The sequence below is a fragment of the Schistocerca serialis genome, chromosome 4 (assembly GCF_023864345.2).
Source record: "Schistocerca serialis cubense isolate TAMUIC-IGC-003099 chromosome 4, iqSchSeri2.2, whole genome shotgun sequence".
Classification (NCBI taxonomy): Eukaryota; Metazoa; Arthropoda; class Insecta; order Orthoptera; family Acrididae; genus Schistocerca; species Schistocerca serialis.
This window is the reverse complement of record NC_064641.1, coordinates 48,200,896-48,225,841: the sequence shown is the minus strand read 5'-3', so window position 1 is coordinate 48,225,841 and position 24,946 is coordinate 48,200,896. Positions and strand designations below refer to the sequence as shown.

Genomic DNA, 24,946 nt, shown 5'->3' with positions numbered 1-24,946 from the left:
TCCTCCTGGTCCCCCACCTGCAAGGTATAGAGCCGGTGGCCATTGCGGAGCAGGACTACTGCCGGTATCCAACGTGGATTGCGACCAAACCCACGTGTGCCCAGACCAACATACCCGGTGGAAAGCCGGGTACCCCGTTTTGAGAAGACTGGCGAGGACCAGGCTGGAGGAGTTGCAGCAGACTCCTAGGTTGGCGCCCGTAGAGGAGCTCTGCGGGGCTGCGTTCTCCCATTGGTGTGGTCCGGCATGCCGTCAGCAAAAATGTCAACACCTCCTCCGCAGGAAATTCATGCACATACTTTTTCATCTGCATCTTAAATGTGTGTACCATGCGCAAGGCTTCCCCATTCGATTGTGGATGAAAGGGGGGAGAGCAAACGTGCCGAATACCGAAGCGCCTACAAAAATCCTGGAAGGTCTGCAAAATAAACTGAGGTCCATTGTCCGATACCAGGGTGACTGGCAGACCTTCCACAGAAAAGATTTTTGCTAGTGCCTGGATTGCAACTTCTGATGTGGTTGAGGAGCAGTGAACCACATATGAGAATTGGGAATAAGCATCAATGACAATGAGCCAAAAGCCATTGAGAAACGGGCCCACAAAATCTATGTGAACACGTTCCCATGCCTGGGTCGCAGGCAGCCATTAAGAGAACGCTGACCTGGGAGACGTCTGTTGGCTCGCACACTGGGAACAGGCGGCCACCAAGTGCTCAATTTCTCTGTCAATACCGGGGCAGTAAACATGTCTGCAAGCCAAGGTTTTAGTACGGGAAACACCCCAGTGCCCCTCATGTAATAATGTGAGGACCTCCCTTCGCAAACTTGCAGGAACAACCACGCGAGGTGCTGTATCATCGGTAGTCAGAAGGAGAACTCCTTCCAAGACTGAGAGGCAGTCTCGTAGAACAAAATAACTACGAAGAGGGTCCGAGGCCCAACCTGGAGGTCGGGACGACCACCCCTGCTGAAAGAGGCGAACTACTTGCTGGAGAACTGGGTCAGCTGCCGTTTCCCTGGCGACTCTATAACTAGTGATTGGGAAGCCATCAACCGCTTGGTGGGACGCCACATCCAAATGAAAACACATAATCTCCTCCCGATCGAACTTAGGTTCCGGGCCCACCGGAAGACGGGAACGAGCGTTGGCATTGGCATGCTGTCCGGTAGGGCGAAAATGAATGTCATAATGGTACTTGGAGAGGAACAAGGCCCAGCACTGCAGTCTGCGGGTCGCCCTATCCGGAATCTGAGAGGCGGGGCCAAATAACGATATTAATGGCTTATGGTCGGTGATTAACTGAAACTTTGTGACATACAAGAAAGGGTGAAACTTGTAACAGCGTAGACAATGGCCAAAGCCTATTTTTCCACCTGGAAGTAATGGGCCTGTGCGGGGCTAAGAGTTTTAGACGCAAATGCCAGTTGCTGCTCGGAGCCATCCATGTTGCGATGGGCCAGGACTGCCCCCACCCCATACTGCGAAGCATCTGTAGCCAGGACCAATGGCAGGGTCAAAAGTAGCCAAACAAGGTGCTGACGTGAGGATGCCCTTGAACGAGGTGAATGCTCGCTCGCATGCAGGCAACCAATCAAAACGAACACCCTTGGGCAGAAGGCAGTACAGGGGGTGGGCTATGGTGGAAGCCCTGGGAATGAACCGGTGGTAATAGGCAATCTTGCCTAAAAAAGCTTGTAACGCCCTCAGCAAAGCGGGCCGTGGAAGGTCGACGATACCTTGGACCAAACTTCCTAGTGGCTGGATGCTGTGCCGAGAGATGGTGTAGCTCACATGCTCAATGGACGGTTGGAAGAAGTTCGACTTATGCAGGTTGCAACGCAGACCCACGGACCTGAATTTGAGAAAGAGGGTTCGAAGGTTGTGCAAGTGTTCCTCCGTTCTGCGGCCTGTGACAATTATGTCGTCCAGGTAATTAATACAATGAGGGATTGTTGACGTGACATGCTCAAGATAACGCTGAAATATCGCCGGGGCACTGGATATTCCGAAGGCCAACCGCTGGTATTGGTAAAGGCCAAACAGGGTGTTGACGACCGCCAGCCGTTTGGAGTCCTCATCAAGTGGTATCTGATAATAAGCCTCTGAAAGATCGGTTTTCGAAAAATATTGGCCTCCCGCCACAGCGGAGAACAATTCATCAGAACGAGGCTAGGGATAAGTGTCGACCACCAATTGGGAATTAATGGTGGCCTTGAAATCGCCACAAATATGTAATTTTCCCGAGGGTTTCCTGACAATAATGAGGGGCGAAGCCCACTCACTAGAAGAAATGGGAAGGACGACCCCGAGGGCTGTCAGCCGGTCTAGCTCTGCTTTTACCTGAGGGCAGAGAGCCAAGGGGATCTATCTCGTGTGTAGAAAACGCGGGCAAGCCGATGCCTTCAATGTTAAGTGAGCTTCAAAGTCCGAAACACGCCCCAGGCCCTCCTCAAAGATATCCTAAAGTCAGAGATCAAAGATTCCAATGATTGATAGGGAACGTCTTCGGAGACAAACTGTATGGTGTCTGTGATAGAAAAACTGAAAGCTTGAAAGGCATCCAATCCAAAAAGGTTAGCGGAGCTCATATCACTGACAACAATAAAAGTAAGAGGCCGAGTGACTGATTTGTAAGTAACGTTGGTAGTGAATTGACCCAGTAGGGGAATGAACTGTTTACCACACCCGCGTAGATGCCGGTAAACTGGTGCCAACGGGGGCAACCCAAGGTTGGAGTAAGTTTGTGCATTCAAAAAGGAGACTGCCGTGCCCGTATCTACTTGCAGTTGTAATTGGCATGACCGAACCGACACCTCGATAAAGAGTTTGTGTGCCAATTCGTCAGGAGCCTGGCCTGATGAAACTTCCTGAATGTCAACGTCCATGTTCTCTGTACCTGCTTCCTTCGATTCTTTTGAGGCTGAGCGGCAAACTTTAGCAATGTGTCCTTTTTTATTACCTTTGCGACAAACGGCCCAACGCTGGGGGCACTCTGACCAATCATGATGTATATAGCACGACACACAGGACGGTAACAGGGGCCAGTGGCTGGAACTCTGTTTACGCGCCATGCGGGAGCGGTCGTAACAGCCAGATTGTACCGCTCACACGTTGTCCGCCCCGGACGCAGTGGGTGCAGCCGTGCTGCCATGAACCACCGTGATGTCACACCACGCTTCCAACTGTTGACCTGTGGCGTGAGAGACTTCATACGATTGAGCAATGGGCAGGACTTCCTCAAGGGAAGGGTCTCCCAACTGCAGGACTCGTTGCCGGACCTCTCTATCAGGGGCCGAACAAACAACGATACCGCGCACCATAACGTGGGCATACGACTCTCGCGACTGCTCCATGACAAAATGACACTTGCGACTACGACCGTGCAGTGCAGCGGCCCACACCCGGTAAGACTGATGGAGCTGTTTCTTGCATTGATAGAACTCGACCCTAGCCATGACAACATGCGTGCGGCGGTGATAATATGAAGACAGCCATGAACACAATGCATCAAAAGACAAGGACGAGGGTTCATGCAACGGCGTTAGCTGCCACAAAACTTGATACAGCGAGGGAGATATCCAAGACAAGAAAAGAGCACAACACACCTCCGCATCGGCAACATGAAATGCCTGGAAATGCTGCCGAAGGCGTTGTTCATATGCGTCCCAATCCTCTGCCGTCTTGTCATACGGGGGAAAGGGAGGAGGGAATGGCGCTGGAGCAGATTGCATGGAGAGCAATGCCGGAAGCACTTGTTTCCCGACGCAACACGCAAAAGAACGACCCTACTCGTCGCCAGTTGTGTAGTAACACGATTCATGTTTCCGTCGCACTACACCTAGTGTAGACCGGGAACTGTCTGCTAGGCATGCCCGATGTGAACTGGCTTCGCATAGCCCGTGTGCTGCCTGAGTTGTTGTTGTTCCGCTGGCAGAGGGCGCGGCCGAATTCTCACGTGACCTCTGGTGGGCGGGACTTTACTTGTGGCAACTACTGTCCGTGATCCACTGTGCCGATGTGCACCTACAGCGATCTTTCTGGTGGCTACTGCATAAGGCAACAAGTGTCTGGCACAGTTGTTAGATTGGTTACTGCTGCTGCAGTGGCAGGTTATCAAGATTTAAGTGTGTTTCAACTTGGTGTTATAATTGATGCATGTCAACAGCAACATTGGACTGTTGGTGACTGGAAACATATTGCCCGAGCGGCCGAGTCTTGTTTCAAATTGTATCAATTGGATGGACTTGTACAGGAATGGAGACAACCACATGAATCCGTGGACCCTGCATGTCAGCAGGAGACTGTTCGAGCTGGTGGTGGCTCTGTAATGGTGTGGGGTGTGTGCAAGTTGGAGTGATATGGGACCCCTGATACGTCTAGATAAGACTCTAACTGGTGACATGGACGTAAGCATCCTTTCTGATAACCTACATCCATTCATGTCCATTGTGCATTCCGATGGACTTGGGCAATTCCAGAAGGACAATGTGACACTCTTCACATCCAGAATTGCTACAGAGGGCTCCAGGAACACTCTTTCTGAGTTTAAACACTTTCACTGGCCACCAAACTCCCCAGACATGAACATTACTGAGCATATCTGGGATGCCTTACAACATGCTGCTCAAAAGAGATCTCCACCCCCTCATACTCTTATGGATTTATGGACAGCCCTGCAGGATTCATGGTGTCAATTCCCTCTAGCACTACTTCAGACATTAGTCGAGTCCATGCCACAAGGTGGTGTGGCACTTCTGCGTGCTTGTGGGGGCACTACATGATATTAGGCAGGTCTAACAGTTTCTTTGGCTCTTCAGTGTATTTCCTGTTGTTTGCCTAAAAACTGCTGTTATTTCTGTCGTGTGTGTTTCCTTACACACTATCATGGCACAGCATTCAAAGAGCTGTTCAATACTATGTTCATTAATCTGTACTGCCTGGGACTTAACTGCGCTTTCTGGATACATAGTCACTCCCATTTCCTGTTCATGGTTTACAGCAGAGGATTTAGCCTGTATACATCATGATACATCCGATTTTAATGATATTTAAGTATAACACATCTGCTGAGATGCCATCTGCCCTTTTATTTTTGTTTATGGGTTTCAGAAGTTCATTTTTATTTATGAGGCTTTGGACGTTTCGATGGAAATTATAAACAAGTAATCTTTAAGATCCATAGCTTTCTTCAAGCTGCAGTTTTTTATTTGGCTAGTAGCTGATTCAATTGTAACTGTAGTTATTCTGCAGCTCTTTCTTTCAGGAGAAAAAAAAAGGCCTAGGGAAATAACAGGGATAGGATAGATACAGCTTTGACCAGGCTGGGTGCTTCAGGTAATTATCTCTGGAAGTAGCCTATTACCAGAAGCATTCAGATGCAAACAATATTGTACATGAGGGGGCAGATTGAGGGATGATGCACCAGTCACATCCATGTGTGTAAGGCTCTCTCATCTGAGTAATCTCACAAGCTCTGAATTAACACATCCCATAGAACACTTCATCCAGGGCTTATCATAACACTCAAAGAGAGGTATGATTTGAGCACTAGTTTTACAACTGTTTTCAGCAATGTAGTGATATTGCAGCTGAGTTTAAAATACTAGTTACTTGGTAATCATCTCAAAGAGTTGTGTACCAGTCTTGAAATATTGCATCCATGACTACTACCTAGGAATAAGAAAAATGGTTCAAATGGCTCTGAGCACTATGAGACTCAACTTCTGAGGTCATTAGTCCCCTAGAACTTAGAACTAGTTAAACCTAACTAACCTAAGGACATCACAAACATCCATGCCCGAGGCAGGATTCGAACCTGCGACCGTAGCGGTCCTGCGGTTCCAGACTGCAGCGCCTTTAAGTGCACGGCCACTTCGGCCAGCCTAGGAATAAGATCTTGGTCTTTCCCGTCTCAGCTCACACATTATGTCTTGTACTTATATACTGCCTTTGAACTTGTTGGGTTTTCTACATGCTTTTGTTGACAGTTTTTGAAGCACTGAAGGTATTGCATATGTCTAAACTGAAGCTCTCAGACTTGCAGCATATCCTCAATCTCTTCACTGGTTTGGAAGATTTTACTGTAATCTAATCTTCTGGTCTAGCTCAAATATTATTGCTGCACTTTCAATTAATTTTAATACTTCTTTTGCTACACCCAAACTCAAATTTCAAGATTAGCTCCCCTTTTTCTAGTATTGTGTAGCGATAGTGTCTATCACTGCAATTACAGAAGTAACCTAAATTAGCCCTTATTTTGTTGTGGCATAAATCCCACATGAAGATAACACTGACATGCCACCTGCTGATCTCCAGTCCTAATGATTCTATGGCAGTCTGTACATTTGTCAATTGTGACAGAAAACTTTTGCATGATGTATTCTGTTTAAGAGATTTGTTACTAAGGGATTTCTACATCAGATTTTGTGATAAAATAACTCAAAAATCAGAATTACTCAGTAACAATAGTTATACGATTTAAATGTAGCTTTTAAGTTTAGATACTTTGAGAAATGAAATTTATTTATGAGAGAAAATGAAATTTGTTTATGAAAGACAATGCATAATGACCCCTGAGCTGGAATTCTAATTTTAATTTTATGTAGCTTTACACTGAAAAAAGGTTATGAAGTGTTTCACATTGTAGTCCTTGGATAAATAGTTCCTGGTTAACTTGCTAAGTCAAATTTGGATAAAACCTTAAGTTTTCAATGACTGTGTCTTTAATCATTGTCAGGGGCTAACATAAGCCAGACTTTGCCCTTGACAATGGTGATGGAAGCAATCACTGAATGCTTGGAATCTTATCCAAACTTGATGTGGCATGTTAACCGAGAATTTTATGTTGAAAACTTTATATTAATAGTTGACACCCAAAAAACTTCATAATTATGAAAACTGCAAACTCTCAAAGTATTAGCATTTTGCCTACATAATCAGCAACCAATTTCAAAACAGGAAGGAAGACAGATAAGTACATGATGTCTCATCAGCATCAGTTTCATTAGAGAACCATCACAGCAATCACCTTGAGTGGTTTACGCAAACATCAAAATACATACATTAAGATGACTGTACAGAGATTGTAGTCCCTATTCCTTGAGAATGGGCAGTTTCATCCAGAATTTGTAGTAGCTTGTATTTACTTTACATTTCCCATTTGTGCAGCGAATTACTTCCCCTCGGAAGATAGCTTCTCTTGTTTCATCAGGGTCATGCTCCTTGAAACAAGAAATGCAGGATGCTGAGGAAAAGCCTCCATGTGCTTCAACCAATTTCTCTGGAGGCAAACCAGCCACTGAAATAACATAAAATAAGAATCTTTTGCATATCTGTCAGTGACATTCTTATCCATAGATACGCATTCTTGTATTATATAAAAAACAACTCAGTATCTGGGTAGAAAGATAATAATTTGTCTTTGTGCTTCCAAATATCAAACTTTTCTAATGCAATATTTTTTCTAACAACTAATTATGTATATAACCTCTTATAATTATTCCATCCCCACTATTCTCTACCTTACTTTTTCCTTAATCTCAGTTCCCTAAATTTTTGATTATTGCTCTCTAACTAGCAAAGTTTGTTCTGATTTCAGCAGTGGTAATTGTCATTAATGAGAATATAGTTTTTCATAGCTTCATGCTTGAATAAATGCTTCACATAGTTGTTGCCATGTTAGATTTGTCAGTCTCGAGCTTTGAATGATTCCCTTCATCATTATCACTGGGAGATATTTCAGTAGGCTGTTTGGTAATTTAGTTAGTCAATTTATTTCATGGAGATGGCATGGAGTAATTAATGTTTGTTATAAGTTATCAGGGGCCAGGAAATGATGTGGGGGAGCCTCTGCAAACACTTTGTGACTCTGGCAAGAAAGAACAGGGGTGATACACAATTACAAGAACTCAGCAAGAGAGTTCACTTAGCCTCTGTCACCTCAATTTTCCAACTTCCTAGCTACATGTGGTGCACCAGTTAAGCCGGACAACTCAGCAGATAGTTGGATAACCAACCCTAGCAGAAAACTGAGTTGGTGAACACACATGATTTCGAGGTTAGTGGAAGGTAACAGGAAACCACTGTTGAAATTTTTCCCATGAGAACATCATGGCTTTGCTCAATTCTGCATTATCTAGAGCTTCAAGTCTCCCAAGTTGGATATCCAGGGTGGGGAGTGGGAGGCACAGGATTGACAAAACAAACATTACGATGCAAATGATCCCATGGCACTGTAAGAAAGATTGCAACATAGAGTGTGTGTGGACTGTTTCAGACTGGAAAACTTGCCATAGTAGAAAGACAAATGAGCACAAATGACCTGGATATTCTTGGGCTTAGTGAGACACACCAGAGAACTGGCCATTTCATGATGCTAGGAAGGAACACTGTGAACTTTTCAGCAAGTAATGACCAAACCAGAAATGGTGTTGCAACAGTTGTTCCTAGAAATCTGAACAACTGTGTTATCAGTTGTAAACGTGTTAATGACAGCATAATATCCACAAAATTGAGTGCTTCTCCATGAAAACTCAACATCATTCAGATCTATGTCCCTACTGCTGTGGCATTAGATGAGAAGATAGAGGATTTCTATGAACAGTGAGACAAGTCCTTAGTAAGATCCCTAAGAAAGAGCAGCCAGTAATTCAAGGAGACTTCAATACTAAAATTGCAGATACTATCCATGACACATGCTTAAAATCTTTGGTTCGACCTTATGGTGTAGGTGAGGAAAATGATCAAGGGAAGTACTTGCTCAATTTCTGTGAGAGTAATGACATGAGGGATTGTAACATTATATTCCAACATAACCTGGTGACTGATCCAGCAATCAGATTGACTTCATCCTAGTGTGAAGATGTTGGAAGGTTTTGATCTCAGACTGTGAGACCTTCCCTACAGCTGACTGTCCATGAATATGTGGATTAAGCTCAAACCCACCAATAAGAAGCGAGATAGACAACTACAACTCACAATCAAGGGGGCTATTTGGGAATCTGGTGAGCTTGTAAGTTAAAAACTCCATAACTTCAGTCTTGATAAGGAAGTGCCAGCATCAAAAACATGGGTCTGAATGAAGGATATTGTTCCTCATCACTTCTGACACCAGAATGACCACAAAACGCATAACATCCTTGGATATCACAATCCACACCACAATTAAAAGAAGAAAGAAGCAATCTGAAGGAAATTGGTATCCGCATTACCCAGGAGCAAGATAGATATAAAAACCTCTGTAGAGAAATACAACAGAATTGTAGAAAGGACAGGTATCATTTCATTAAAGGCATCTGCAATGAGATAGAACAACATCACTATCACAATGAAGTATGTGATCTCTTCAAGAAACTCAGCAGCATCACCAGTGAATTTAATCCTCATATTGGTGTGGTACACAATGAGAATGGCAACTCTAAGCAGACAAGGAAGATGCTGTTGTGAGATGGAAATATTACTGTGAAAAGTTGTATTCTGGAATTAACAGCAGTACAGACAGTCAATCAGTTAGCAACTTACATCAGAACTGACAGTCTTATGCAAGAAAATAGAGAACACAATTCAACATCTGAAGGATTATGAATCCCTGGCCTAACAGTATTCTGGGGAGATGATTAAAGAAATAGGGCAGGCAGGTGTTGATGCACTGCATTCATTGTGTGCTAGAACATGGGAAACTTGAGAATAGTCAGAAGACTGGCCAAAGTTTCTCATCATTATCCTATACAAGCAAGGGTCAATCAGGAACTGCTCCAACTACCAAACTATCTATCTCATATCCCACAACAGCAAAATTTTGCTTTACATCTTGAAGCAGTGTTTGAAGCCATATATTCACCCTCACATATCCACAGAACAAACAGGTTTTGTTGAAAGAAAAGGAACACAGGAACATATTCTCAACATGTGACAAATAACTGAGAAATTGTGAGATTTCTGTGTTGGAAAAGTTTTGGCATGCAACTGCAGAGTCCAGTGTCTAACCACACTTGAAAGCACTGATCAGAAGTCTATACACCAATCACCAAACAGCTGTGAAGAAAAGTGCTAGCATGTCTGATTTCTTCAGTGTATCAAAACATGTCAGATGGGGTTGCATTCTATCCTCCAAACTGTCCAACATAGTTGGACTAAAGGCATCTCAATTGGTGACAGAAGTATTAACAATCTTGGATTTGCTGATGACACTGTGCTCTTAGCTATTAGCAACGATGAACTTGCAGAGTTACTAAAAAACATAAAGGACATTAGTCTATCATATGGGCTAGGCATCAACCTCAGCAAGCAGAAAGTCATGATAACTGATTGAGGAGCACAGGATCAACTCACAGGTTGATTAAAGGAACTTGAAGTTACGCATTCTTCTATCTATCTTGGGTCAACCACCAACCATCTGCAGCATTGGAAACTGGGAAGATGAGATAAGAAGATGGATTGTGCTAGAGCGAGTAACTATGAAGAAGCTCACTAAGATCTTACACAACAGAGCAATAATGAATGCCACAGAGATCCAGCTTCTTGAAACACTCTTGTTTTCCATTTTCTTTTATAGCTGTGAAACATGGAACCTTGAGACCAGAGGCAAGCAGTGTATTGACGCATTTGAGCTGTGTTGCGGGCACAGGCTGCTGTGCATAAAATGGACCAAACAAAGAACAAATGTGTCCATTATTGAGCAACTCAGTTTCTCCAAGCTCCTTTTCTTTGTATCAACCAAAAAATTATCCAGTTCTTTGGCCATATTGTGAGAAAAGGTAGAGAAAATCTAGAGAAAATATTACGGAAGATTGAGGGCAAGAGGCTATGGGGAAACTCAGCGTGCAGGTGGATGGATCAGATCAAGGAGCTGTCCAGTCTACCTCTTCAGCGGGCTCTAAGAGAAGCTAGTAACCATCTTGGATGGAACCTCTTGCTTCATGCAGTCACAACGCTCAGCAATGAGTACAGTGACATGTGATGATGATGATGATGATGACCAGTTATCAGTTACTTCCTTTAGCTCAACATATTTAATTGGTAATTTTTCTGAATAAGAGATTTTTCTGAATTAGATATTTTATTATGTTCCACATTTCTGTCATTAATCACCCATAGAATGGAAATTAGGAAGAACATTTCAGCTGTCATGAGAATGCTTCCCAAAACATCCTCTAGTAGTCTTTTCCTTAACCCCAAATGACAAGGCAATATCAACATCAAAATTGTTTTAAAATCTTGTGTTATGACTGTCCAAATCACAGTTCAGCTGAAACTGATTTTTACTGTCTACAACACAAATCATTAAGGAGTAAATGTATTGGGAAATGAGTGTGAGTACCAATATTCTGGAAGAAGTCTCTGCAAAATGTGCACTTATCTACTGTGCACAATTTTCTTACTACTCACTTCTGCTGAATAAATACTTCATTGACTTTAGATGGACTTTTCCAAAGGGTAGTTCCTTAAGATAACAAGAAGTGCATTAAGCTAAAAACTTCATGTTTAGGTAAATACAAAGACAAATACTTTTAAGTGTAAAATGTTGTAAACTGATCTTCTTGATTAGTTTACATATATGTTGACTCCCTTTTAACTTTTTATCTGCTGGGACATCATAAGATTTTATACATACTGTTTCATTTCAATTTAATTACCATTAGTCTACTTCTTGTATTAGCATAAAATTTTTGCTTGTTTGAATGTGTGTAACAGTGAACTAGTTATAGGCCTGTTCAGCTATCACACATGTTATTTTTGGTCAAGTTGATTTTGGCCCTTGATTAGTATGCTTGTGTCAACAGAAAATACAAACCATTTTTCCCCTACATTAAACTATATGTGTTACAACTCTGCTGATTCAATAAAATAATTGTCTTCAACAAGTGTAAACATATATACATAAGTGGAGCTGGTTATTTAATGAAAACTGTTATTTTCTCCAGGACAAGTTTCTGAAACCATATTTCCTGAGCAATTATTTAATGCAAAGAGAGGTTTATTGTATATCATTTAATTTATTAATAAATGCAATATTTACATACATCTCTCCAAACCGTCAATATTTTGGGTATACATTCTCAGCAGCTTTCCTTTTTCATTTATCAAGCGGGCAAGATAATGTCCAAGATTTGGCCGATACTTTTTGCCAGGATAAAGCTCTTTTGCCAATGAAAGAAATGGTCGTGGGTCCCTCACAAAAAATCCCAAATCAAATATTGCTTCAGGATATGGAAGATTGTACTGCTGGAGGTTATCATACAGTCCAGTTCCAGGAGATCTACAGAAAAGTAGAACATACTTTTGAATAACCAACTGTAAAACACACACACACACACACACACAAAACAAATCGAACAAAAACCACATAAGGATAGAGTGTGCTATGTAAATAAAGGATCTTTTCTGTATTGTATTTGTTCTTGGATAATAAGTCTTTACTCACCAACCGTATTGAGCAAAAAACGGGGGTTTCACATTGATGACTACTGTTCTTTTCATATGTAACCTCTACACCACAAAATCTACATATAAGGAACATTTCTCGTTGTTGTTGTTGTTGTTGTTTTCATTGTTGTGGTCTTCACATCCAAGGACTGATTTGAGCCAGGTCTCCATGCTAGTCTATACTGTGCAAGCCTCTTCATATCTGCATAACTACATCCATTTGAACCTACTTACTGTAGACATGTCTTGATCTCCCTCTGCAATTTTTACCCTCACACTCCCTTCCATTACCAAACTGACAATTCCTTGATGCCTCAGGATGTGTCCTCTCACCTGATCAAATTGCGCCATAAACTTTTACCCCAGTTTGATAGTACCTCCCCATATGTTACTCAGTCTACCCAACTACTCTTCAGCATCCTTCTATAGCACCACTTTTCAAAAGCTTCTATTCTCTTCTCATCTGAACTAATTACTGTCCAAGTTGCACTTTCTTATAAGGAGACACTCTAGACAAATACCTTCTAGAAAACACTTTCTAATACTTAAATCGATATTACATGTTAACAAACACTTTTTTTCAGAAATGCTTTTCTTGCTTTTGACAATCTAATTTTACACCCTATTTACTTTGGCCATCATCAGTTATTTTACTCCCCAAACAGCAAAACTCGTCTAATACTTTTAGGCTCTCATCTCCTAATTTCATTCTCTCAGTATCATCTAATTTAATCTGACTAAATGCCATTACCCTGATTTTACTTTTGTTCATGTTCATCTTACAATCTCTTTTCATGACAGTATCCATTCTGTTCAATTGTTCTTACAAGTCATTTCCTGTCTCTGACAGAATTATAATGCCACCGTATTATTTTTCAGTTTTTATTGTCTATGGATGTGTAAAGAAATAAATAAAATTGGTAAACTTTCTCTTTCTTCTCTCTGAACTTTATCCAAACTTCTCCTTGGTTGCCTTCACAGCTTACTCGACATATTGACTGAACAACATTGGGCTAGCCTACAACCCTGCCTCACATCCTTTCCAACAGTGGTTTCCCAGTTACATCCTGCAAATCTTATTCCAGTCTCATTTCTGCACAAGTTGTAGATAACCTTCCATTTCCTGTCTTTTACCTGTGTTACCTTCAACATTTCAAAAAATGTAGTCCAGTCAACTTTGTCAAAACCTGTCCTAAATCTGTGGGTGATATAAATGTGGGTATGCCTTACTTCCACCTATCTCCTAGGTTAAGCCATAGGAGCAGTATTGCCTGGCATGTTATAAATTTCTCCAGAATCCAAACTGCCTAAGGTTGACTTCTACCTGCTTTCCATTCTCCTGTAAATAATTCACATCAATATTTTGCAACTGTCACTTATTAAAATAACAGTTTGGTAGCATTCATGCCAGTCAGCACCTGACTTTTTTTGGAACTGGAATTATTACATTCTTCCTGAAGGTTGAAGGTATTTTGGTTACAGCCATACACCTTGTACTTTAGATGATATAGTTTTGTCATGGCTAGTTCTCCCAAGGATCTCAGTAATTCTGATGGAATGTTGCCTATTCAAGGGGCCTTGTTATGACTTAGATCTTTCATTGCTCTGTCAAATTCTTTTCACAGCATCATATCACCCTTTTCATCTTCATCTACATCCTCTTTCCTTTCGATAACACTGTCTTCAAGTTCATTTCCCTTATAGAGCCCCTCTATACATTCCTTCTACCTGTCAGCTCTTCCTTCTATGCTTAGAACTGGCTTGCCATTTGAGCTCTTGACGTTTATACAGTTGCTTCTCTTTTCGCCAAAGATCTCTTTAATCTTCGTACAGGCAGTATCTATGTTTTCTCCTACTTATAAATACTTTTACAGCATTGCATTTGTCCTCTGATCACTCCTGCTTAGCCATTTTGCATGTTCTGTAAATCTCATTTTCCAGATGTCTGTATTCTCTTTCACCTGAATCATATGCTGCATTTTTGTATCATACAAATACAGTAATTTCATTATGAATGTAAGGTCATATTTATTGATATTTCTTTATGCTCCAGTTACTTTTTGTCCATATAATTCTATCATAAACCAATACAACCATGTTACGAGCTCATTTTAGTTTGTTCTTCCACCTACGCTCAATGGAGCACGTTATCATGATTTCATACTGGATACTCTACCTGTGCTGCTAGAACATGTACTTTACAAGTACGACACAACATGCGGTTCATGCACGATGGAGCTCCTGCATATTTCAGTCGAAGTGTTCGTATGCTTCTCAACAACAGATTTGGTGACCGATGGATTGGTAGAGGCGGACCAATTCCATGGCCTCCACGCTCTCCTGACCTCAACCCTCTTGACTTTCATTTATGGCGGCATTTGAAAGCTCTTGTCTACGCAACCCCAATACCAAAGTAGAGACTCTTTGTGCTCGTATTGTGGACGGCTGTGATACAATACGCCATTCTCCAGGGCTGCATCAGCATATCAGGGATTCCATGCGACGGAGGGTGGATGCATGTATCCTCACTAACAGAGGACATTTTGAACATTTCCTGTAACAAAGTGTTTGAAGTCACGCTGGTACGTTCTGTTGCTGTGTGTTTCCATTCCATGATTAATCTGATTTGAAGAGAAGTAATAAAATGAGCTCTAACATGGAAAGTAAGTGTTTCCGGACACATGTCCATATAACATATTTTCTTTCTTCGTTTGTGAGGAATGTTTCCTGAAAGTTTGGCCATGCCTTTTTGTAACACCCTGTACATTCAAATAAATGAATGATGCCCTAAAATATTCGTGCTACTCCACTCCATCATCACTGATGGCTACAGCATTAGGAAATAAATTGTATAATGTTAAAAGTATTATTTTCATCTTCTGCATAAAATCTATTTTTTATATTTATTATCACCATCCATCAAGAATGCTGGCTCCAACTGAGGCATTTGCTTTCCACTCTTCTCACTGTATGATGTCTTTTTTTTCTGCAAAAAAGATATTATTTGAAAAATCCAGTCCAGTTTATCATCACAGGGAAAATATCAGCTGTGTCTTATTTCTCAGTTACATTATCTCATTTATTACTAAATAATTTAATATTTTTATTCATGTAACTGGCAATGTTACAGTATAGCTGGAAGTGGTCATTCAGTGACATGGCATTCAACAGATTTCATTATTAAAGTATATGATGGTATGGGGCACTTAATTAAAAAAATACGCCTGACTGATTATGCAGTGAAACTTTGATATTAAAGCTATGAGACATCTAAGTAATGGCTTACTTGAAGTTCATACACTGACACTGCAAATCTGCCTGACTGCCCCTTTTTTGGGCTAAGAATATTCTCAATGAATGTACAGAGTTGCCTCAGAATGTGATACCATAAGACATAATACAGTAACATCATATTAATTATTTTGGAGTCATGTCTACGATCAACTGAATAAATTAAATCTATATTTTGCCATAAGTGTTTTGCCTAAATTTATCAAGAAGCATATCCAGTAGCAGTGAGTGCTGATGCTGCACTATTTGTGTGTTTGATTTTCTGCTGGTGAACCTGTTCTTCTAGATTCAGCACCTTAATCACCCATCATCAACTGTGCATACAAGATCCTATGTTTCACCAGAACTGTTGATGTATGATGTCCTTCAACCTATGCTGCCAGTTTCTTGTGTCTTTTTCACACAATACCTCAACAATGTAGCTCATTATCATCATCAAGTGCTCTCTGGCACCTCCGTTTCCACGCCTCCCTTTCCATCCATGGATATGCACCTCCCTTTCTACAACAGTAACCTGCAAACCCCTGTATGGTATGTAGTGATGGGTACATAGTGTACCAGAATCACGTTTGCCCTTTCTATCATTTTCAGGTGCTACATGGGAAGCAAGACTGTCAGTAGCTTTATGTTTGGGTCCAAACTTCTCTAATTTTAGTATCATAGTGATTATACAAGATATACGTTGCAAGAGGTATATTTCCTGGCTCATTTTGAACAGAAGACACTCAGAATTTTATGAGTAAAGCTTCTCGTGAAGTGTAATGTCCTTCTTGTAAATTCTCCCACTACAATTTTTTGGGCATTTCTTTGACATTTCTGCACTGACAAACAAATCCATGTTTAAGTGTGCTGCTCTTGTTTGACCCTTTTCTACCTCTTTTGTTAAACTAACTTGGTAAAGGACCCCAGGCTGACAAACAATACTCAAGAATTGGTAAAATGAGCATTTTGTGAGAAACTTCTTTCATACATGAATCACTCTACCATAGAATTGTCCCAATAAATTTGAGAATGTTATTGGGAAGACATATCTTCGTGCAAATAAAAATGACTGATTCAGCTATGTATGGAGTACAATGTTGATGTAGCATGATATTCAAGAAACCTACAGCCACAGCAATCAAATAAGACCCAAAATACATGAAATCTGAATAGTACTGAAATACCACATAGAAAGGATGGAAGTGTCACATCCACAAAGCCTAATACCCTGATCTTGTCACCAGCTTTTACAGTGGAAAATGATACAGAAATAACAACAATTGGGCTTTCCAACATCAGTTTATAAGTCTCCAAATTCTCTTTTCTCTTTCAACAGACAACAACTTCAGAAATCAGAAAGTAAACTTTGTAGTAGGAGATTTTAATTGACACAGCAGTAAGTGGTGATATGAGTTCAGTAATGACATGTAAAAGATGAGCCAGACAGTAGGGGTTTTACTTTATTATATGAGCTTTCAAACAGTAACTTCATTTTTGCAGCCACAGCTGGCTGCGTTGGCTGCCTGTAAATTTTTTCGTCCCACAGTTTAGCAACAGGAAGTCAGTACCGAGGAAGGGCACCTTGTTCACGCGCCTCCCTCATGTGCTTATGAGGTAACGCCGTTCCAGATGTCACTTAGCAGGCAACGGTCTGGAAAGTTCCATTGCAGCCCCCACAGGTTTCTTGGTCCCGACCAATCAGGGTGAAGGAAGCCATGTGGTGCGTCGAATATACCCGGCCACTCATCGCCGGGCCCCACTCTCTTGTCTTCTCGAGCTCTTGGATGCGCACCCTGTATCAGTGAACATCTCCTGCTTCTCCCGGTGCTGCGGCATCGGGGACTTAGTTTTCGCAGCCGGCATGCTGCTCGGACTGACCCGATTGGCCGAAGCCAACTTTCGTTAGCTTCGCGAACTATGTTTTGCCAAACTCTATGCTTTGGCTCACCCTTGCCTCCCTAGGTCTGGCTATATGACCCCTTTTAAACATGCTTTCGCCAATAAATGGCCTTTGTCTAAATATTATCCTATTCATTCCATAACTCCCACTGCCTTCCCAACTGCCCATCCTGTACAACTGGTGTCAGAAGTGCAGATCTGTTCCCGTAGCAACTTTGTCGCTACATTAAATTCTTTCCGTTGCCATGCACTTTGCGCATGGAATGCGCCAACTGGGCGCCATGTTTCCTCCATGCAGGCCGTGGCTGCGCCAGTAAACATGCACAGGGCGTGCGCTGCAGCGAGGCAGCCCACGCTAGTCATCCACGTGAGCTGGACACTGCTTTGCTGCCCGTTGCCTGAGTTCAAGGGGCCTGCACTGCACGGGCCACCGTCATCCGTCGCTGCGCCAGCCGCCGCAGCCGCCGACGCACCGCCCACCATCGCCCACCGCTTTCACCAACGCGCCAGGGGCCTACTGCCATCGCAAACCGGCCGAGCCAGCGCCATCTACCACCAACACATTTGCTGCCACCCGACGGTCTGGATGCCGCCACCGCCAGCTGCCGCCCGCCGGTCACCACTCCACCACAGAGGCACCTGCCTCACAAGACCCACTTGATGCCTTAAATGCACAAATGTGCCAATTTTTCACACAAAATCAGGAGCTACTTGAACAAAACCACGTCTTTAAACAGACGCTGGAAGCTAGTGTGCGAACTTCCGTATCTGTGGCTAGCTCCACCCCTGTAACAAATGCTCAAACTGTGACAAATAACACTAATCCTGTCTAATGCAAATGCCACAATTGCTGCAGTGAACTGACACAGCTGATGAAACTTTACCATAAAAACACGATAGGAATACTCCTTTGTAACTGCCAGTAGATCAGTGACTACATGCTGCCATCTACCTGTCATTTGAAATACATTCTATTACATGTATGTTTTGCTAAATGATCACACAATGATAATAACAAGAATAGGTATGTCCAAGTTAAACAACAAATTTGTTACTCTAAAGTAAGAGGAGTCTTCCTCAAGTGCTATTTTATTGTTTTCATAATTTGATGTTGAACAGACAACAAGGTAAGTTTTTATGGTACCATGTATTTCTGTATATTAAATGCCATGGAAGGAGTCACATAAATATCGCCGCTTTTGTCTACAGCTGTTCACATGCGTCGGGTTCCGCCCCTCCCTGTCAGCTGGTGATGCGGCCCCCTTCCTTCCCTCTCTCCTGCCCACCGAGTGAGCGGCCATTACCATTCCCCTTCTCCTGGCCCCCACCTCAGCTGTTGGCGCGAGCAACACCTGCACCTCACCCCTAGCCCCTCATGACCCCCCCCCCCCTCCCCACTTCGCCCTGCAGGCCACGTTCCTCAGCCACGCTACGCCTTCATACATTCGTACCCTTGTAGCATAACCTGTAAACGTAAAGGGATGGTTATAGAAATAAATTCACCAGCTTAATATTGCCCTACAGATTTTACTAGTCTTATCTAAAGATGGGGATCTATTTGTGTTGTCTATTTGAGTTTTCAGTAAGGAACAAAATCATGAGAGACAAGAAGTTTTTCCTTGTACGCATTGTCTAAACCATCAGGAATATAAAATGTTGGAATTTCAGATCAATCTCTGGCTATGTTGTATTACCACTCTTGCAGTTAATAAATGGATCTATATGGCATCAAGGAAGCCGGCCCTTGCGTGATATTTGTCCTGTAAATGACCGCTGTGTGGGGAACGCGTTAGCCAAGGAGTTGGATTTGGAATGCCATCGCAAAATACAATTTATTTAGAAGTTTAAAACCTACCAGTTACCTAAATCTTAGAAGGACAGGGTATCTAAATGAATAAATGAGTCATGATAATTTTGCAAACTTTAACTATTAAGTTATCTGAGTTCCTTCAAAACATCCCCCATGCATAACTGTCGTGGACAACATAAGCTACCTCTGGAAGGAAATTTTGTGACTGTACCGAGGAACTAAACTCCATGGGTAGCAAGAGGTCGGACCCAGTGTGAACGCCAGTACTAACACTGAGCCAGTTGAAACTGGATGCAGCCATACTGTCAGCTGTGTTGTCAGCAACTTACAATCTCACAAGCGGACGCGTATCACACCTTCGCACCTCAAGCTGCATTGAATCTCAATGCAGAATTCTTAAACATTATATAACGAAGCCTTTGAATAACTTTATGCACATTTTCAATACTTAGGAACTTACTTTCCTTCCAATACACTTTACACATGACAACTGGACTCTAATTTTATTAAAAACAAAAGCACCAACAGGGAAGTCAAATCGACGTCTTTGAGATGCAACTAGCTTTGTCGAGCCACCAATAATGATTATATGGAAGCACGTAGGTGAGAGAATTAAAGAAAGGAACAACAATAATACCCTTGAACAATTGACTGGGAGACTGATAATCACCAATATTGGCAAATAAAAATCACCACAGGAAACAGCGTATCACATGTTTAATAATTATTGGTCTGTTCATTGAAGGAGACATAAAACCACTTTTCATCAGAACCTTGTTAAAGGAAGTATTAATGTGACATTACACTATTCCACAGCATTAAACATAATATTGCCATGACTTAATGACAGTTTTCTTGCACATAGAAGTACCAAAGACTATCAGTTGGTATGAAAATATAAACGAGAGCATAAAGGAATACCAGGGGATTCTTACATTAATTTTGCTACCAAATTTTCTTGGAGAATAAGGGAATTTTGTGAAAAGGAAATGATATTTTGTACTTTTGTTTCTGTCGCAGTTTTGCTACCACTTGTATCTCTATGACGAGTTTCCAATTATTTATGTCTAATTACTTGTGTCCAGTTACTTATGTCAATGCATTATTTTTACTATTGTTCATTTTTTCCATGTCTCATTTATGCAATTATCAAATGTTTAGAGAGTTTTAGCTAGAGTCTGCCAGCACCAGTAATTTAGTATTTATATCAACCGAGTGTTTCCAGAGTCACTGTGTTACTAGAAAGATGAGGATAATTATTTTTGTGGGATTATTTAAGTGTTTAGTAATAATGATGCCTTAGGTAAGAAATTATTTTGAAAGGGTAATTTAAGAGGTAGCCATGTTTTATTTCATTTGTATTTGAATGTTTATCTGGAGGTAAATAACACATGCCTACCCCCATGATAGGTAACATAAACAGAGTGAATCATGCCCACAGAACGAGTAAGCTTTGGCCATATACCTAGTCTGTTGGATGAACAAGAGAACCACACATGCAGGGGCACATACCTTACATGATGAAAATGGCGATCGCGCAGAACCCTAGCCATCTGTGCTGTTTTTTTATTTTTCAATTTCGCGGCATAGTCCATTCTACCCACTTTCATCTTTCCTCTCTCAACAGAACAACATATGAAGAGTCATGCACCACCCGTGAGGGCACGTACCTGACGTGACGCGGCTGGCACCCGTGCAGACCCTTAGTTGTCTAAAATCGTTCCTTCACATTTCCGTTTCACAGCTTAGACTATCCTAACCACATTCATCTGTCAACTTTCAACAGAACAGCGCCTTTTTGAGTTTATTATCCCGGTGTATTCTAACACAAAACTATTCAGCCCATGTGTACTAACACAGTTAGACCTTAATCTTTCATGTCGAAGAAGAGTTCACGAGAACAGTGTTCTGTGCTCTCTGATGACAGCTGATCAGGCACCATCAGACCTGAACCGCGTCTAGCCCGCAGCTAAACTGCCAGTAAGCTGAAATCTCCGTTCAAAACTTTGAGCCTTCTTTGACCCTGTTTTTCCGTTGTATTTTCCAAAGGAGTACTGACTACTGAAGTAGTAGCACTTAACTGTATGATGTGTCTCACGACACTGCAATATAACCAAGGATAGATGGGAGTTTTAAGCAACTAGCTGGGCCTGATGAGGTCAGCACCTAGGAGTTATAGAAACGGCAAGTTTAGTCGCAAGATGTTGAGAGGATAAAGATGGCGAATTTGGTCGCACAGTAAAGTTTTTATTTTATTTTATGTGAGAGATGTTGAGTTTTAGGAAGAAGTATGTAGCAGCTATCTTGGAGTCGTAGAATTGTCATATACACAGTTAAGTAGGTGATAACGTCGTGTCAACGATGCGCCGTGCACTATATCTTCATAAAGGAAAAGTCCTTCAGAAATTACGTTCAACTTAGTTGTTTCTAATTAAATTCCTTACACTTTCCGTGTCCACTATGGAAATCTCTAGATTCTTGTAAAGTTTTGTTTTTCTCCTCCTGTTAGCAACATCGTTGACATTCAATGACACAATCTACGTCCCACCTGCACGAAATTGGTTTCATTTTTCTTTGTCAATGTCACTTGATGGTGTTTAGTGAATGTATTGATGCATGAGAAATTTCTTCTCATAATGTGCCACAAGTGGATGGTCAGCCCAAAGAGGCATTTAACTTTGTTTACTTATCGATATAACATAGGCAGCAATGTAATATGATATTTGTGTGCCTCATTTTTATATTTATGTATGTTAATGTAGTTTCAAACAGAACTCCCTGTAACAATGCATCTAGTGTGATGTCACACGTAATCCCACTTCTGTTGCCCGCCACTCTGAAGTAGCGCCATTGCTGTTTTGCTGGTCATCATTGAATAAACCATATTGATTACGCACATCTATTCCCTTTTATTCAGTAATGCTATACCCCCTTTTTGTGGCATTTATATTCATCACTGCTCATTCTGAACCCCATAAATCTCTACTCCAATCCAGAAGTTTTGTGTTGTGCTTCTCGCACAGCGCATGTGTGCACTGTGTGCGCTGTGTGCCGCATTTGACAGTCGTAGCAGCTTCGGCTCCGTTTCTCAGCTATCACACGCTGCTCTGACGTAACGTGGCCCTGAAGTTATCTGCAGCACGCTGTTCTGACTTAGCACAAGATTCGGACTTGCAGCCAGCTCCCATGGCTGATGCAGTATAGCCTTGCAGTCAGCTGCTGCACTCCCACCCGCCTAATTAATAATACCACCACATTACGCACTACCCTTACCTTGTTACAAGTGTTATTATTGTGATATTATTAAGCCACTAATAACCTCTCATTCCACTATGGCTTACTCACTTAATATTCACACTCATCTACCTATGTTTTTTTATACCTGGAAGCTCGTTCATGATTCCCTTGTCAGCTAACTTGCGGATTTTATCTAATAAATCAAATGATCACCTCTTATCGTCAATTGATGACCTGTTAAAACATGAGCATGGCCAAATTTCTTACCTTCGCCTGTCAGCACACCTAAATGAATGACAAACAGCTACTAAACTATATACAACCAATATACCCCGTGCCACGGTAACCCTGGTCACTGTTATGCTTATTATTATACTGATATGAACCCAAAAATAAAAAAAATAAAAAAATTAAAAAAAAAAACACCCTATCAGCCATGTGCCCTCCCTTAGTTTTAAGAGTGGAACTGTGTTATTTACCAATGTGAAAACTTGTGCAATACAGTTAAGAGTTCCCTTAGTGTTAACTCCCTTTTTAAATGTGTTTGAAACATGTGAATCTCACCTCAGACCCCATTGCGCTGAGTCTGAGTTCCAGTGCACAGGCTTGGCCACGGCCACGCCCCCTTCCTGCCAGCAGGCTGCACACTGCCCACTGAGGACAACACAACACGCCGCCTCGCGCCACTCACCCCCGCTGTGACTCATCAGTGGTGATATGTTCACATTTCCAACTTATTTAAGCAAACAAGACACTTTTACTTCATCCTAGCAACAAGAACACTTGGCATGTTTACCTCATTCACACTGTTATGTTTTTTTCTAATTTTGTTTTGATATTCTATGATGTTTTGATGTTTTATGGTGATTCTTGTATACACATATATTGTTGATGTGTGTAAGCCCCTTTGTGACCCCTACAAGGTCTTTAGATTCTCAACACCCTCCCATAGGTTAACCCCCTGCCATCTTCTGAGAGGGCCATTCTTAATCAACAGATGTTTACCTCGTTTTGCAAACTAAAATTGTTTACATTTAAATAATAATTACATTGAACAAATTCACATACATTCTCCGCTCCCACGGAAGGGGGAGGAGTGTAAAGGATGAGCCAGACAGTAGGGGATTTTACTTTATTATATGAGCTTTCAAACAGTAACTTCATTTTTCCATTACAGCTAATCCACGGTTTAGCAACAGGAAGTCAGCACCGAGGAAGGGCACCTCGATCACGCACCTCCCTCATGTGCTTACGAGGTAACGCCATTCCAGGCGTCACTTAGCAGGCAATGCTCTGGAAAGTTCCATTGCCACCCCCGCGGGTTTCTTGGTCCTGACCAGTCAGAGTGGAGGAAGCTGCGTGGTGCATCGAATATACCCGGCCGCCAGTTGCCGGGCCTGCTCTCTTGTCTACTTGCGCTCTTGGAATCACGCCCTATAGCAGTGAACATCTCCCTCTTCTCCCGGTTCCGCGGCGCCAGGGACTTAGTTTTCGCAGCCGGCATGCCACTCAGACTGGCCCGATTGGCCGACACCAACTTTCGTTAGCTTCGTGAACTATGTTTTGCCAAACTCTACACTCTGGCCCACCCTCGCCTCCCTAGGCCTGGCTTTGAGACCTCTTTTAAACAAGCTTTTGCCAATAAATGGCCTTTGTCTATGTTGTTGTTGTTGTGGTCTTCAGTCCTGAGACTGGTTTGATGCAGCTCTCCATGCTACTCTATCCTGTGCAAGCTTTTTCATCTCCCAGTACCTACTGCAACCTACATCCTTCTGAATCTGCTTAGTGTATTCATCTCTTGGTCTCCCTCTACGATTTTTACCCTCCACGCTGCCCTCCAATACTAAATTGGTGATCCCTTGATGCCTCAGAACATGTCCTACCAACCGATCCCTTCTTCTGGTCAAGTTGTGCCACAAACTTCTCTTCTCCCCAATCCTATTCAATACTTCCTCATTAGTTATGTGATCTACCCATCTAATCTTCAGCATTCTTCTGTAGCACCACATTTCGAAAGCTTCTATTCTCTTCTTGTCCAAACTATTTATCGTCCATGTTTCACTTCCATACATGGCTACACTCCATAGGAATACTTTCAGAAATGACTTCCTGACACTTAAATCAATACTGGATGTTAACAAATTTCTCTTCTTCAGAAACGCTTTCCTTGCCATTGCCAGCCTACATTTTATATCCTCTCTACTTCGACCATCCTCAGTTATTTTGCTCCCCAAATAGCAAAACTCCTTTACTACTTTAAGTGCCTCATTTCCTAATCTAATTCCCTCAGCATCACCCGACTT

General features: G+C 42.0%; 1 protein-coding gene across 2 annotated transcripts in view; it reads right to left on the bottom strand.

Annotated features, from left to right (window-relative positions):
• LOC126473636 (NAD-dependent protein deacetylase sirtuin-3-like) overlaps positions 1 to 24,946 on the bottom strand; it is an 80,280-nt gene that overhangs the window by 15,800 nt on the left and 39,534 nt on the right. The window contains exons 4-5 of one of the 2 annotated variants that reach the window (XM_050100822.1): positions 12,022 to 12,257; positions 7,147 to 7,298 (exon numbers count right to left, since the gene is read on the bottom strand). In XM_050100822.1, the coding sequence (XP_049956779.1) occupies positions 7,147 to 7,298; positions 12,022 to 12,257 (388 nt within the window). The remainder of the gene's footprint in view (positions 1 to 7,146; positions 7,299 to 12,021; positions 12,258 to 24,946) is intronic. The other variant, XM_050100821.1, reaches the window with a different exon arrangement.